At 37.7% G+C, this 15,319-nt stretch overlaps 1 protein-coding gene and 1 non-coding gene across 6 annotated transcripts in view; one reads left to right on the top strand and one right to left on the bottom strand.

Moving 5' to 3' along the window:
- The window catches only part of RRM2B (ribonucleotide reductase regulatory TP53 inducible subunit M2B), a 37,749-nt gene that overhangs the window by 14,402 nt on the left and 8,028 nt on the right, over positions 1–15,319 (bottom strand). For all 5 annotated transcript variants that reach the window (XM_027561415.1, XM_027561411.1, XM_027561412.1 and 2 more), the window contains exons 2-6: positions 12,226–12,381; positions 7,473–7,589; positions 6,595–6,728; positions 5,928–6,022; positions 2,625–2,758 (exon numbers count right to left, since the gene is read on the bottom strand). In XM_027561415.1, coding sequence (XP_027417216.1) covers positions 2,625–2,758; positions 5,928–6,022; positions 6,595–6,728; positions 7,473–7,589; positions 12,226–12,381 — 636 coding nt within the window. The remainder of the gene's footprint in view (positions 1–2,624; positions 2,759–5,927; positions 6,023–6,594; positions 6,729–7,472; positions 7,590–12,225; positions 12,382–15,319) is intronic.
- On the top strand, positions 13,760–13,866 carry LOC113904522. The gene has a single exon (XR_003514542.1). It is a non-coding gene; the product is annotated as a U6 spliceosomal RNA (small nuclear RNA).

The following is a 15,319-nucleotide window of genomic DNA, read 5'->3' as shown; positions in this document are numbered from 1 at the left end:
AATAAAAAACCAAAGACAATTGAAAGATGAGACTCAAAGGCTGTATTCCAAGGATTATTTTCCAAGTTAAATTGTCATTCCCAGAAGAAATCATTAAAAAGACAAGAAAAAGCCTCTTTAAATAACTAATCTTAGAAAATTTACTAGTAAAACATACCCCTCCTACTCGACTCAAGAGGATATTTCAAATTACCAAAGGCAGAATTTCAGATATAGTGATGAAAGGTGATAATGTAAATATCGATTAGAACCAATAGCTACCTACCAATTACAGAGCTGAGTATGAAAAAGGAAAGCACTTGTAATTGTTAAATCAATAAGAGAATAAAATTAATTTTCAGGTTTAAAGCGACTCCAGTCAAAATCCCAGTGGGACTGTTTTTAAGTTGAAACATTAATCTGCAAGACTAAATGAGCAGAATCTTTTAGGAATACTTTAAAAGAAAAGTTATGAGATTTAGCCTACTAATTATCAAAACATAAGAGACTGTAATAATGAAAATAGTTTGTTACAGCATGAAATTTGTCACACAGGTTAAAGAAAAAGCCCTGAAACAGGTGTTAGTATACTTGAATCCTTAGTATATAATAAAGAAGATATCAGAAGTCAATGGAGAAGGAAGGATTACTTAAGGAGAATTGGAAAAACTTCCCAATTGTGGTAGAAAAGACATGTGCATATATTGTTAGGTGGTGCTACAAATTGTTATTGTATTTCTGGAAAGAAATCTACAAGTAAGTATGATGGCCTTTAAAATGTTATTGTTCAGTCGCCTAGTCATGTCTGACTCTTTGCAATCCCATGGACTGCAGCAGGCCAGGCCTCCCTGTCCCTCACCACCTCCTGGAGTTTGCCTAAGTTCATGTCCATTGCATTGGTGATACCATCCAGCCATCTCAGCCTCTGTCACCCTCTTCTCCTTCTAACTTCAATCTTTCCCAGCATCAGGGTCTTTTCCAATGAGTCAGGTCTTTGCATCAATTGACCCAAGTATTGGAGCTTCAGCTTCAGCATCAGTCCTTCCAAAGAGTATTCAGAGTTGATTTCCTTTAGGATGGACTGGTTTGATCTTGCTGTCCAAGGAACCCTCACGAGTCTTCTCCAGCACTGCAGTTCAAAAGCATAAATTCTTCAGCGCTTAGCCGAGAGATTGAGGGCAGGAGGAGAAAGGGATGACAGAAGATGAGATGAGATGAGACAGATGGCATCACCGACTTGATGCACATGAGTTTGGGTGAACTCCGGGAGTTGGTGATGAACAGGGAGGCCTGGCATGCTGCAGTTCATGGGGTTGCAAAGAGTCGGACACAACTGAGCGACTGAACTGAACTGAAATGCAGAAATGCAGAAAATAGTCTAGAAGGAAATATCAATACAATATGAAAGGTGTTTTGAGACTGAATGATTTTATTTTTTTAATTCTCTGTAATAATCATACATGACATTAATTAAAATTACTAGAAATTTAAAGACATGAAACAACAGAAATGTAATTACACAAAGCATTTTGTTGCACTTGAAAAGTACTTTCATATATACTATTTCATTGCATTTTAACAAAACCCTGTTAAGATGTATAGTTGAAGAAACTGAGGCTCAGAGAAATTAAATAACTTGACAAGGTCAATATGGAAATAAGCTAAGAAGCCAGGATAAGTCAATCAATGTGAGCAGAATGGCTGTAACAGTCTACACCCTGAGAAAATAAGATCAATGACAAGGTTTCTGCACTTGAGGAGCTTAGAGAGACAAGTACAATGTATGTTACTACTACTACTACTATTACTACTACTATGTCGCTTCAGTCGTGTCCGACTCTGTGCGACCCCATGGACGGCAGCCCACCAGGCTCCGCCATCCTATGGAACCTAAATAGGGACAAGCTCAGGTTTCAAAGGTATATGTAGAAGAAAGAGTGGTTAGTTTTCCTTAATTGGGTCAGGAAAGTTTCAAGTGGCAACTTGTGAGAAGGTAATCAAGAGCTGGGGGAAAAAGGTGGGTAGTAAAGATGGAAAGAGTGTTGCCGACAGACAGAGACAAGATTTAGTTACTGAATGTGGCTAAAAAAATAAAGAAGCAATCTAAAATGACTCCCAGATTTCAAATTTGGATGATTGGATAGAAGATGGATTTGCTCAATGACATAGAGAAGACAGGAAGAACATAATTTGGGAGAAAATGATGAGTTTGATTTCCTGAAATACTAGGCTTGAGGTATCTGTGGAGCCTTCCAGGAGGAAATATCTAAACATGCACTTGAATATATGGGTTTGGACCTCAGGAAAGAATGACCGGGCTAAAGGTAAAGTTTTAGCTTTTATAAGCACCTACGTGGCAGCTGATTCCATGGGAATAAATAAGATCAACCAGGAGGCCATGTAGAGGGAAGCAGAGAGGCTAAGGTGCGAACTCAGGAGTACTTTGGTGCATAAAGATGCTCAGAGGCTGAGGAGGAACACTAAGATAGCTAGGAGGAAAACACAGACTTAAAATCCAAGGAAGAAATGACTTCTTATTTTAATCACCAGGATATTTGTGTCACCATAAGCATCTCCAAGGGAAAGAAAACTAAATGAACACCAGCTAGGAATACAAACAGAACTAGAAGAACTTCACTCCTTACTTCATCTCGGCTGATGAGCTCATTGGAAAAAGTGAGTCCAGGCATGAGTCCTCTTTTCTTTAGCCAGAATATAGCAGCAAAAGATCCCGAGAAGAAAATTCCTTCTACAGCGGCAAAGGCCACCACCCTCTCCCCTAGGGGAGAAAAAAATAGCTTCACTTTCTGAAATATTAATATATACTGCAGACATGTTCAAGCTTACCTATGGATAATATATGTTTTTACATATATATATTTTTAACAACCATATCACAACTGTTTTGCCAAGAAATAAAATCAACAAGGTCATTGATTTTAAAATCAACAAGACAGCCAAGTCTTCAGTAGAGAAAACTTGCTACTTTAACCTACTAGAGCAGAAAAGCACCTCTACTTCAGGTGCTATGTCCAACACTGGACTCCTGCAGGTCTTGAAATCTGGAGAGCCTTCCACACTCAAAAAAAGAAAAAAGAAAAGGTGATTTATCTGTGCTACACATGCCTACAGGTATGGGTGCGGGTACATGTTTTTGAATGCAGTATGTATATACATGTATGTTTGCATACTATGCTCTGTTGACCCCTTTGAAACAAAAATAACTCTTTAGACTAGTGAACTGCTTGTTTTAGGATGGAGCTTTATCATTTATTTACATAGATTACTATATTTTCATCTTACTGTTAATAAGAATGGATAGTTAAAATTGAGACATTTTTAATCAACATAAATGTGATGTCATGTGAACATTTATCTGTAAGGGAACAAGACTATAATTTTATACATCTGTGATTAAGAGGAACATTGTCCTTTTAACTATTCTATGCATTCACATGAATGCTACAGAATGAAAATCATAACAGAAATAATTACAGAAGGCTATTCTTTTTGGAGAGGATTATAGGATGATACGGGGTAAATGTTACAAATTTTCTTTTCTTTTCTTTTTTTACAAATTTTCAAGAATAGATGTGAACCACAAAGAGACTTTCAAAATGCTTCTTATAAAAGCTATAATGAATTGCAAAGGCATCATGATTTGTCTTAGAGATAGAGAAGTACTATGTATTTTTAATATACAGCTAACCTCTATGATGCAATGCATTAAGATTGTGTAACTCATACTTTTTTTGATGTTTGAAATGTAATTTCATCATATATATTAAAGTTGAATCTGTATATTTAATGTTTTAAAGTTCTTTAAAGATATTTTTAAAGTAAGCAGTATATGACACTTTTTTAAAAACTAAGCAGATTGCCATGGGATGACTGCTGCCCTCCTGCATTTTCTCTCTTTCTAGGTTACTTCTCTGGTGGTGTCATGAAAACATGCTTCCTGCGAGGCACACCATCATTTTCCATCATTTTCTAGACACGCTAATCTTTTCATTCCATATTGAACACTCATGTTTCCCTTGGTTTTTTTTTAAAGCCAGTTTCTCACCATGTGCCTCTCAATCAATTTTGAGATAATTCAGTTTAGTTCAGTCTCTCAGTTGTGTCCGACTCTGCGACCCCATGAATCGCAGCCTGCCAGGCCTCCCTGTCCATCACCAACTCCCGGAGTTCACTCAGGCGCATGTCCATCGAGTTGGTGATGCCATCCAGCCATCTCATCCTCTGTTGTCCCTTTCTCCTCCTGCCCCCAATGCCTCCCAGCATCAGAGTCTTTTCCAATGAGTCAACTCTTCACATGAGATAATTAGCTGGGTATAAAATGCAGATCACTCTCTGGTGAGAACCAGGAATCTGCAGAATTTTTCCAAAATTCTCCAGGTGATTTTTACGCACATTGAAAACCACTGCTTTTCTCATCATCAAAATGAACTGAAGGCAATGCCACATTTATGTTTCTTCCCTGATATACTACATACTTGTCCACATCCTACACTGAATCACTGGTTCTCAATGTGTTAGCCAGGAATCCCTGGAGATCCACAGACCAGGAGGTCTGTGAGGTGAAAACAGTTTTCATAGTGATACTAAGGCATTATTTATCATTATTACTATCATTCTGTCATTAATATAGAGTGGTGTTTTTCCAGAGGCTACATGACATATCACAACAATCCGAAAAACCTGGTAAAATACTCCTCCCTTTTGTAACTACGTATCTGAAGGGGGCTAGATTTTCTTCATATAATTCAACCAAAACAACAGTCTGCAAGAAATTGAATGCAGAAGCAGATATAATCCAGCCATCCTCCTATAAAGCAGACATTAAAAAGATTTGCAAAAATAAAAAAACTAGGTTATTCTCACTGATTTTTTTTAAATACAGTGTTTCTTTGCATAAATATACATTATTTATTTTAAAATATAATGGGTTGTTACTGCTAATTTAATATCCATTAATTAGTAAATATTTTGAAAGTTTCTTGGTTTTAATTTCTAATATGTAAGTGTCTGCAGCCTACCAGGCTCCTCTGTCCATGGGATTTTCCAGGCAAGAGTACTGGAGTGGGGTGCCATTGCCTTCTCCGCAATAGATACAACCATATAAATAAAAGCAGTTTGGAGTCCTCAATAATTTTTAAGAATGCAAAGGAGTACAAACTGAAAATTTTTAGATCTCCTTCTGTGCATAATGAATAAAACCAGAAAGTAAAGACAATCAATTATGAAATAGATAAGAATAAGAAAGGTACTTAGGGCTACTTATATTAAATATCTGAATTTTTTAATTAAATGTAATAAATATTTATTGAGCAACTACTGTTTATGAGACAATGTTAATTCTTTCCTTAAAAAAACGTTATTGGATCTCAATTAATCCTACAGGGTGTCTGCATTTAACTTATTTGAAAAATAAGCCTGTTATTGCAAACTGTTCTTGCCTTGAGTGTACTAATCTATATATTTGTTCCCTGAAAAATATTAGGACTCTGACTTGCTTTATTTTAGGGAAAAAAATAAACATTACTCAAAGTATATAGTCTTGCTCTAATATTCTTGTCCGAGTCTATGTGACTGATTCTTTGATTCTTCTTTTTTTAATTAATTAATCTATTTTAATTGGAGAATAATTACTTTACAATATTGTGATGGTTTTTGCCATACATCCACATAAATTGGCCACAGGTGTACATGTGTCCCTCCCGCCTCCCTCCCCACCCTATCCCTCTGGGTTGTCCCAGATATTCATCTTTACCTGAAATTATGCACTGACCTTTTACTCTTTCAACTTTTAATTTAATAAACAGAATATATAACAGCTTTAGATTATTTTTTCACCAGCTTCCAATTAATTCTTAGGAATAGTGATATTACACCATGTAAAATATAACCTAAGCAAATTTGATCAAATATAAATTAAAGTTACATACCAAAAGTAGATTTTCTATCTGCTATCCACCGCAAGGCCCAATCTGCTTTTTTCTTAACATATGGCATTGTTTCAATTGCATTAAATAAAAATTCTCTGTAAAAACAGAATTAATGGCAAAGTTATTCACTTGGGTTTTTTTTGTTTGTTTGTTTTCATTTTTGGCTGCACCATGAGACCTGTAGGATCTTAGTTCCCCAACCAGGGATCAAAACCTGAGCCCACAGCAATGAAAGTTCCAAGTCTTAACCACTGGTCCACCAGGAAATTCCCAATTCACTTGTTTTTAATCCTACTATATTTGATTCTATGAAAATTATGGTATGCATAGAATCTGGAGTTTCTCTGTATTTTGGCAAGTCCATAAACTATAGAAGTCAAAATAAAACTCAAATTAGTGGTTTGAATCTGGTCTGATACAAACTGACTAAATTAGAATATTTAATTTCTAAACAATGTGTTGATGAACAGTTTTTTAAGTTATAATTTCCAAAAATTTATTGGTCGTATGCAAGTTTTTTTTTTAACCCAACACATTACTGAGTAATAGAAAATAGTGTATTCCTAAACTTCCATATTTGAATAATCTTTCCCTATATTTAGTTTCCTAATATTAACATAACCAAGTGATAGATAGAGCTTTGTAAATAAAATCTCAGCAGTAATACCTTTTCTTGGGATCTCTGATGTAAGTGTCTATTAGCAAACTGTACATCTCTGAGTGAACATTCTCGATGAGAATTTGAAAGCCATAGAAACAGCGAGCCTCTGGAACCTGTACTTCCTGACTAAAGCGCTCCACCTAAAAAAACAAGGGAAATAAATACATCTGATTCTATGGGCTCTCATTAAACACTGCAAATCAGAACCTGAACATAAGAATTATCACATAAGAATCACCTGTGATGCCACAAACAGGTCAGAAAGACCTTATGAATTATTCTAAGTGGTACTGTTTAATCCATCAACCCTCCACAATTAGTTGCATACTGTATTCTTAAGCAATTAAATAAATTGACCTGTTAGTTGGAAATACTACCTATAAAGCCAAATAAATTTTAGAATATCTACCAAAAATAATTATTTTGCTTTGTAGAATTGACCTTAAGTAGATCTACTGAAGCCCCTACCAGTTGACAACGAAAGTTTGCATCTTCCCATTCTTTTTAGTAAGAAAGCATGCCTTCTAACCAACCATAATACAGTGGGGAGCCAGACCCAGTGTTCTATTAAAGAGCTCTGGAAAGGTTATTAAGGTGCAGATGCTTTATCAGGATCACTATCTAAGAATAAACACAAACTCATGCTTATGCCTTGTAAGCAGTCTTCATTGGTACAAAATGCTTGGTTTGATGATATTTGTGGGGGGTGGGGTCAAATATAAATGAAAACTTGCCTTTGACACTTCATCAGAAAAAAATTTTTCAAGAGTTAAGCTTCATCTAGTTCATTTCTTAGACATTTTTCAGGTTCAGTCTGATTATCTTACTGCCATCACTGTCATTTAACTGCTGAATGAGAACAAAAGTAGAACCAAAAATCTCACCAAATTTTCATTCACAATTCCATCACTGGCTGCAAAAAAGGCTAAGATGTGAGAGATAAAATACTTCTCTTCTGATTTAAGCTTGTTCCAGTGAGGAAGATCCTTTGATAAATCAACCTGAAATAAAAAGATTTTCAAAAAATTTAACTTCTTCTCAAAGTATAGAAAACTGACTTCTGTCCCAATGTTAAGTGGGACATCTTTGCAGTAAAATCTGAAAAATGAAAAAAGTCATCATTCTTGCTAAGACTGAGTATTTGTGCCCCCTCAAAATCCATATTGAAACTTAATCCTCAATGTGATGATATCTGGAGGTGGAGCCTTTAGGAAGTGATTTGTTGTTATTGCGTAGTCACTAAGTCATGTCCAATTCTTTGTGACCCCATGGACTGTAGCCCACCAAGCTCCTCTGTCCATGGTATTTTCCAGGCAAGAAAACTGGAGTGGGTTGCCATTTTGTTCTCCAGGGGATCTTCCTGACCCAGGGATTGAACCCACATCTCCTACATTGGCAAACAGATTCTTTACTGCTGAACCACCAGGAAACCCTGAGAAGTGATTAGATCACCCTCATGAATGGGATTAGTGCCCTTATACAAGAGACCTCAGAGAACTCCTTTGCCCCTTCTGCCATGTGTGGACATAGTACGAAGACAGCTGTCTATGAACCAGGCAGCAGGCCCTCATCAGATATCAAAACTGTAGGCACTTGATCTTAGGATCTCCAGCCTCCAGAACTGTGAGTAATAAATTTCTGCTGTTTGAAAGCCACTCACTCTATGATATTATTATATCATCAGCTCAAACTAAGACAATTACAAAGGAACACAACAAAATCAAAACATTATGAAGAATTCTATCTTTTAGCTAATTGAGAAGCTGGCCAGGATGTCCTTTCAAAACATTAACCTAATCTATTCTCACCACAAAAAAGAAATGGTAACTATGTGATGGGATACAGGTGTTAGCTAACACTATGCTGGTAATAATTTTGCAATACATAAGTGTATTAAAGCAATATGTTGTATACTTTATAATTACACAATGTTATATGTCAATTATAGCCATAAAGGTGGGAGAAAAACTGCAATCTGGAAGAAATGAAGGAAGGGGCAAAAGAGAAAGAGAGAGTAGAAACTGATCAAAAAGGAACTGAGGTGAATATACTAATGATTTTCAGCAGCCAGGGCTTTAACATTTTATATAATATTTACCATTGTGTTAGACAGATAACTAGACACCTGTTAAGCAGTTGTACTTGCTACTTTACTGCTAGTTAATCTACTTTTATACCCAGAAGTAATGTCAGACAGGTAATAATCTGGGTTTTAAAACAATTTATAGGTACAGCTTTCTCTGGGAGTAGAAATATTTTGAAAAGTGTTTATTGGAACTAGTCCTTGGAATTAATAGTAATGTACTCTAGAGTTTGGTAAAATCTACAATTTTAAAATTGTCTCTAAATGTACCTTGTAGATTTTGTCTCTGGAAAATCTCTTACAAATGTTTCATAATAATCTCACAAACATTTGAAATGTGTTTTGTCAACAAAGGTCTGTCTGTCAAGGCTATGGTTTTTCCAGTAGTCATGTATGGATGTGAGCGCAGAAGATACTTTTGAACTGTGGTGTTGGAGAAGACTCTTGAGAGTCCTTTGGACTGCAAGGAGATCCAACCAGTCCATTCTAAAGGAGATCAGTCCTGGGTGTTCATTGGAAGGACTGATGCTGAAGCTGAAACTCCAATACTTTGGCCACCTGATGTGAAGAGCTGATTCATTGGAAAAGACCCTGATGCTGGGAAAGATTGAGGGCAGGAGGAGAAGGGAATGACAGAGGATGAGATGGTTGGATGGCATCACCGATTCAATGGACATGAGTTTGGGTAAACTCCGGGAGTTGGTGATGGACAGGGAGGCCTGGCGTGCTGCAGTTCATGGGGTCGCAAAGAGTCTGACACGACTGAGCGACTGAACTGAACTAAACTGTCTTTTGCTCTTTATTTATTTATTCTAAAAAGCCCTAATCTCTTTGACCCTTCCAAAAAAGACTAAAGTTTCATCTCTTCAATCATTTGTGTTCTTTTCCAAAATCCTTTCCCATTACTTTATGTTTTAAATGTTTACTGAACACCCACTACATGACAGACACTGTGCTAAATGTCGGGGATACAACGGAGCAGAGAGGAAATATTTGCATACATCTTTTAAAATATGCAAGCTAAAAGTCAGGTCCTATTCTATAATGTTAAGAGTTCACTCAGGTTAAACTGACATCTTCCTGGTTTTTGTGTATTATACTCCTAACACTAAATTTTAATATTACAATATGCTCACTCTTAAATATTAAACTTATCTACATTATTTTCCATTCCTAAAAGGTAAATTTTTTTGCCCAGCTTTGTTCATTTGAATAAATTCCCAATTTCACAATCTGAAGGTTGATTGCAAACTATTGGTAACAGAACTTCCTAAGTAGCTTTAAAAAAAAAACAAACACACACCAGAACTTTGTCTTCTGAATCAAGTCTTCAATGACCAGTCATATTTAATAATAAAGGTAAATCACTGGTAAAGCAATGAAATCTAAAGATGATTAAACTGTAACTTACATAATTTGTTTAAATGAATAATATATGGAACTAAAAATGTGTTTGACTTCTCAGTTAATTATGTATTTGAATCTTCCTATCAGCTGTCTGTAAAAAATGTGCATGCATGCGTGTGTGCTAAGTCGCTCAGTCATGGCTGACTCTTTGCAACCCCGTGGACTGTGGCCCACCAGGCTCCTCTGTCCATGGGATTTTCCGGGCAAGAATACTGGAGTGGGTTGTCATTTTCTCCTCCAAGGGATCTTCCCAACCCAGGAATCAAATCCACATTTCCTGCCTTGACAGTTGGATTCTTTACCACTGAGCCACCTGGGAAGCATAAAATATGTACCAAGCTGTACATTTTAATTTTTAAAAAGTAGTATTTTTAAGTCGTAGTGCAACACATAGTACAGGTCTTACAAGATGCGAGAAATGTCTTGATGAAATGTAATTACACAAGTATCACAAGTACCTTTTTAACGTGATGACTGAAAAAGCCACCTGTGTAACCTATTTGTTCTCTTAATGACATCTAACGAAAAGCTTTCTAAAAATCACGGTTAGGGACAGTCAGGTGTGCCTACCACTATGGCTCGATATGAAAATACTGGGTTTTTGGTTTGGTTTGTTTTTTTTTTTTGCTCTACATGCTAACTACAATATAACAAAAATGTTAATAATGTTAACAGATATAAAATAACAAAAATGGGTGGGGGGATAAAATTAGTGTAACAGAAGGTTCAAAAATTGGTGCCTTCTGATATCTAGTATAAATCTCCTCCATTCTGTATAAACTAGTAGCTTGCATTTATTTGGTTCTCACTACACGCCAACTACCATTCTACACATCTAATGAATCCACACAACCACCCAACGAACTAGGTACTATTAGCCCAGTTTACTGACGAGGATACAGAGCGGCTTCCCAGGGCAACTTCCCCAGTGGCACAGCTAGTACGTGGTAGACCCGGGATTTGTACCTCAGCTGGCTCCAGCACCTGCATTCTTAACAGTGTGTATAAAGAGCCAATCTCAACAACAACAAAAAAAGTTCTGATCGATAGATATCAATAGATGGATAGATCCAAATATATCTACACAAATAGTTATATCTATGTGCAGTATACAGGCGAATATCACACCCAGAGAACAGAGTGATACACAGGTATCATCCATCATATTCAAATACGAAGATAAGGATTATTTGCAGACTATGGCGCAACTGCTTGCATGACCAACTGTCTTTACCAAACAGCGAGCATTTTCTAATTTGCTGGGTTCAATTCATTTCCTAGGCAGAAATTGCCACACTAAGAGAAAACATTCCACAGCTGTCCTGTCTGCTCGGGCAGTTGTGCCAGGTTTGATGTGGCTGAGGGCAGAGCCAGACAGGGTGGAGCATGGTGAGTTCCGGCCAGTAGTTCAGAAGTTGAGTACATTGCCCGGGCAAATTCCTTGTGTGGCAGCTCTTTCAGCACCATCAGCTATAGCTGCAAATTTATTTATTTATTCGTTTATTCCACTGACTGGAAGTAAAAACTAGTCTTATTTGGTCACAGAAAACCAAAAGTCTGTTCAAAAATGGAAAATGGGACTTGCCTGGTGGTACAGTGCATGAGAATGTGCCTGCCAGTGCAGGGGACAAGGGTTCGATCCCAGGTCTGGGAAGATCCCACATGCTGCGGGGCAACTAAGCCAGGGCAGCGCAGCTACTAAGCCCACGTGCTACAACTACTGATGCCCACATGCCTAGAGCTTGTGCTCCAGAACAAGAGAAGCCACCACAATGAGTAGCCTGTGCGCCGCAGCAAAGAGTAGCCCCTGCTGACCTCAACCAGAGAAAGCTTGTGTGTAGCCACAAAGATTCAGCTCAACCAAAAATTAAAAATGCCAAAAAAAAAAAAAAAAGGCAAAATGTTCGAAAACACATTAGAGGTAAAAATCTGGCAGACTGAGATGACGTTTTTGCGGAAGAAAACATGTTTATAGGTAGAAGTCTAAACACAAAACATTGGAGAACCCTGTATTCAGTCTCAGGAATTTCAAACATTATCATATACAACTGATCTTATCCAGGGTACCTCACAATGTAAGTCCTGTGATATAAAATGTGAACACTACCCTAGAGAACATGTTTGCTGATGATGGCGATGCTACTTACCTCTTCTGCTGTCCAGAAGGATGCCTGTGCCTTTTTATACATTTTCCAAATGTCAGGGTACTGGATTGGAAAGATGACAAATCGACGAGAACTCTTTCTCAGGAGCGGCTCTTCATCTGACTTTGCTTCATTTTCATTGGTATCTGAAGATAACCTCTTTGAAAAATAAAGTACAAACACCCATTTTATGTAGAGATTCCCCTTTACTCACATCTAACACACGTCTGGGAGAGTTAGGGAGACAGCACAGTTGGGAGCCCATCTCCCCAGCTCGAATCCTTACTGTGATCTGGTAGGTGGTCAATGGTGTTGGCTTAAGTGCGTGGCTATAGGAAGTTCCTTAACTTCTCTGAGTCTCAGTTTCCTCATCAGTAAAATAACACCTACCTTAGAGATTAATTTTGATGATAAAAATGCTTTAAACAGAGCCTGGTGCATAATAATCATTCAAAATATTATTGCCGTTATTGTTACTCTGAGGATAAGCATAAAAAACTAGACCCATAAATGTCACGGGGGCAAATTTCTAAAGTTGTGGACAAAATGTCCCTTCAGTGCCTCTCACCAAGACAGAATGCTGGCATGAATAGGCTACTATTACAAGCTGCTTTTTAATTTTAAAGTTTTCTTGTCTAATCTTAACTGAAATATTATCATACTCATCTGAAAACTCTTTACCAACAACTTAGCAGTCTTTGTCTGAGCCTTCCCATGTACCAATTGGTTTTTGCTATTTACATGTTAATATTCCTTTACAGCATATGGTCTTACAGGGACTGTCTCAAAGCTTTGTGGGATAAAGAAACACATACCTAAAATGCATACTGCTTGGAAAGAGGATGGCACTCTAAAGGGGGAAAATGTCATATACATACATACATACATATATATGTATGTATATATATATACATACATACATTTCATGGCTGAAATCACCATCTGCAGTGATTTTGGAGCCTGAAAAAATAAAGTCATATGTCTGACTGGAGACCAGTTTTTTGTATATTGTGGTATTTCCAGAGTACTATGTCAAGTAAACATTAGTTTCCCTGGTGGCTCAGCAGTAAAAAATCCACCTGCAATGCAGGAGCTGCAGGAGGCAGTTTCAGCCCCTGGGTCAGGAAGATCCCCTGTAGGAGGGTATGGCCATGCACTCCAGTATTCTTGCCTGGAGAATCCCATGGACAGAGGACCCCATGGGACAGAGGACTCCATAGGGTCACAAACAGTCAGACACAACTGAAGCAACTTAGCACCCGTGCACAAGTAAGTGAATGGACTGTTAATCTCTCTTTAGCCTGTGCTCTGATTTTTGGATACCTTTAGATTTTAAAAAATTTAACATAAGACCGCAATGTATCAGTGAAATAATCTAAAACCATTCAAATCAAGCCTCCTCTGAGTACCCTCACAAAACCCTCCCCTCAGCACACCAAAGGCCTTGATTATATGCCTAAGAAAGCATATAGATCTCTGCAATTTAATTCTCTGTCTACAGTTTCCTCTAGACTCTGCTTCTTAACAGTAAAAACCAGTGCTCGCTTCGGCAGCACATATACTAAAATTGGAACGATACAGAGAAGATTAGCATGGCCCCTGCACAAGGATGACACGCAAATTCGTGAAGCGTTCCATATTTTTAATTAAATCCTATTGGAAATGTAGAAATTATTAAAGGAAATTTATGCCAACCAAAAAAAAAAAAAAAACCAGGAAAAACCGGATTTATACTTGTGGAATCCTTAGAGCTTAGCATACAGTTTGGTATTTACTCAATATTTATTCCACAAATATTTAGGTACATTTCTAAAATGGAAGTGGTCAAGTTTTTTGTTTATTTGTGGTGCCATTGAGGACTTTGCTCAAAACTGTAACTTGTACTCAACTTCTAGAATCCAGATTACCGGGAGAAGTATCAATCACCTCAGATATGCAGATGACACCACCCTTACGGCAGAAAGTGAAGAACTAAAGAGGAGCTTGATGAAAGTGAAAGAGGGGAGTGAAAAAGTTGGCTTAAACCTCAACATTCAGAAAACTAAGATCATGGCATCTGGTCCCATCACTTCATGGGAAATAGATGGGGAAACAGTGGCTGACTTTATTTTTTCAGGCTCCAAAATCACTGCAGATGGTGATTGCAGCCATGAAATTAAAAGACACTTACTCCTTGGAAGGAAAGTTATGACCAACCTAGACAACATATTAAAAAGCAGAGACATTACTTTGCCAACAAAGGTCTGTCTGGTCAAGACTATGGTTTTTCCATATGGATGTGAGAGTTGAACTATAAAGAAAGCTGAGCACTGAAAAATTGACTGTGGTGTTGGAGAAGACTCTTGAGAGTCCCTTGGACTGCAAGGAGATCCAACCAGTCCATCCTAAAGGAGATCAGTCCTGAGTGTTCATTGGAAGGACTGATGTTGAGGCTAAAACTCCAATACTTTGGCCACCTGATGCGAAGAGCTGACTCATTTGAAAAGACCCTGATGCTGGGAAAGATTGAGGGCAGGAGGAGAAGGGGACAACAGAGGATGAGATGGTTGGATGGCATCACCGACTCAACGGACATGAGCTTGGGTAAACTCTGGGAGTTGGTGACGGACAGGGAGGCCTGGAGTGCTGCGGTCCATGGGGTTGCAAAGAGTCAGACACAACTGAGCTACTGAACTGAACTGAGGACTTTGCAATCTCAAAAAAGCTGTAAGATTCTGAGACACTGCAGTTCCAGGCTCTAGAACAGGAGGACACATAAGAGCTCGTCCTCTAGGTCTGGCACTGAGGCTGCTTTTGAACTGACACCACACAGATGCTTTATACACATTTATTCTGCTTCATCTGTACAACAAGTTAGTCAAATAGTTATAGTATTCCAATTTTACAGATGGGAAAACTAAATCTTGAAGTAGGTAAATAACATACCCAGGATTCCACAACTGGTAACTGGCAGAAATAAGATTAGAACTGAAATAGGTTGGAATTCCAAGCCTTGCCTTACACTACATCTCTGTATGTGTGGATGGCAGCTAGATTAGGGCCAGTGTGATGTGAAAGTGTTAGTCCTTCAGTTGTGTCCGACTCTTTGCAACTCCAT

This window comes from Bos indicus x Bos taurus, chromosome 14 (assembly GCF_003369695.1).
Source record: "Bos indicus x Bos taurus breed Angus x Brahman F1 hybrid chromosome 14, Bos_hybrid_MaternalHap_v2.0, whole genome shotgun sequence".
In the NCBI taxonomy this organism is placed as follows: domain Eukaryota; kingdom Metazoa; phylum Chordata; class Mammalia; order Artiodactyla; family Bovidae; genus Bos; species Bos indicus x Bos taurus.
This window is presented reverse-complemented; position numbering and strand designations above follow the sequence as displayed.